The sequence below is a fragment of the Arachis ipaensis genome, chromosome B02 (assembly GCF_000816755.2).
Source record: "Arachis ipaensis cultivar K30076 chromosome B02, Araip1.1, whole genome shotgun sequence".
In the NCBI taxonomy this organism is placed as follows: domain Eukaryota; kingdom Viridiplantae; phylum Streptophyta; class Magnoliopsida; order Fabales; family Fabaceae; genus Arachis; species Arachis ipaensis.
In genome coordinates, this window is record NC_029786.2 from 79,577,066 (window position 1) to 79,578,518 (window position 1,453).

Genomic DNA, 1,453 nt, shown 5'->3' on the forward strand with positions numbered 1-1,453 from the left:
GGTTTCATGAAAGAATGGAAGATAAATAAATTAGAAAAAGAATTGAAGAGTGGGAGATAACCGTTTATGATTGTCACACGTTGCATGATGAAACGGTTATTTTCCACGTTTATGATAAATATTTTTTAAAAAATTTTGTTAGAGAGTTAATGGAGTCTGTACAATGTGTACAATGAGCTGTTTATTTGGCTTAATATGAGTTAAAAAATAAACATTTAGGTAAAATACTACTAATTTCTCAAACACAATACATTCATACTATCCAGAATAACCATCCGAGATATTCTACTGAATTGAACATTCTTAAACCCCCCATTATATACATTGTACAGATATTCCATTAGTTCCTTATACTTTCTCTTTTTTAAATTATTTATTTTCAGTAATTATTATAATTAATTTATTTATTAGAATAAAAAATCCAGTTGCCGCGTCATTTCAAGCCCATTAATTTATTTATTCCCACTTGATTTCATGATTTGAGTTGTGTCTCTAGACTCTTCCATTCCTGTTTTCAAATCCTCACTTTTTTGCATTATATTTAGTCACCTTCTCTTCCATTCTCTCCACAATTCGCAGGGCTTTATCATTCATTATTCTCTGTTCGCCAGGTACTTTTCCTTTGCCACATTCCGTTCTCTCTCTCTCTCTCTCTCAACAATTCCCCCCTCCCCCATTTCTTATATATAAATTTCGTTATATGTTCCTCATTTCGGTGTTGAAATCTTGCTTATTATTTTGCTTGCGTTTTGATTCCTAAGGGGCTCTTCTTAGTCTACGATCTCGTTTGGTTTTCACAAGAATCATCGATCAACAATGACTCATATCCTTTTGATGCGTTCTGATTACCTTTTCTTGTATAGCAAGTTCCTTTTGTTTCTTGAGAAAAATTGATAACCTGTTGCATAATGAATGCTATGATACATTAAATTTTTTTATGCAAATTTTTCCAAAATTTGACTTAACTCTGGCGAACGCGGTAACCAAAGAGATCGAGACCGTGAGAGGGCTCAGGCCAGAAATGCTGGAAAAGCTAAACAGTCTAAGAGTGATGGATTGACCCCAGAACAACGCAGGGAAAGGTTGTTCTTCTTCCAACAACACATAAACTCTATCTTCTATATCTGATTAATGCTCGATTGTGATTGTTTATTTATTTTCATGGGCAGAGATGCAAAAGCTCTACAGGAGAAAGCGGCAAAGAAAGCAGGTCAGGCTGCTGGAGGCAACAATGCAGGTGGTGGAGGCAAAAAGCTTTAGTAGGATTGTGGAGTTGAGGGTAGATATGAAAAATTGAAACTTGTATTGCTTATTGTGATGTGGGTTATTGGTTTTAGAGCCATCTTCTTTATGTCATTTCAAACAAATGCCAAAAAAAAAAAAAAAAAGAGAGTAAAGAAAAAAGAAGGAATAGCAGAAAAAGCCAAAGCCCTTAAAACCAAAAGGCAAGGGT

At 34.4% G+C, this 1,453-nt stretch overlaps 1 protein-coding gene across 4 annotated transcripts in view; it reads left to right on the plus strand.

Annotated features, from left to right (window-relative positions):
• Positions 480–1,453, plus strand: part of LOC107625508 (putative SERF-like protein) — a 9,814-nt gene continuing 8,840 nt past the window's right edge. For 3 of the 4 annotated variants that reach the window (XR_001617294.2, XR_001617296.2, XM_016328154.2), the window contains exons 1-4: positions 480–611; positions 762–823; positions 977–1,082; positions 1,170–1,279. Coding sequence is in view for 1 of the 4 variants with exons in the window: in XM_016328154.2 (XP_016183640.1) it covers positions 817–823; positions 977–1,082; positions 1,170–1,260 (204 nt within the window). In the remaining 3 variants the exon portion in view is untranslated. Of the gene's footprint in view, positions 612–761; positions 824–976; positions 1,083–1,169; positions 1,393–1,453 lie in introns of all 4 variants that reach the window. The other variant, XR_001617293.2, reaches the window with a different exon arrangement.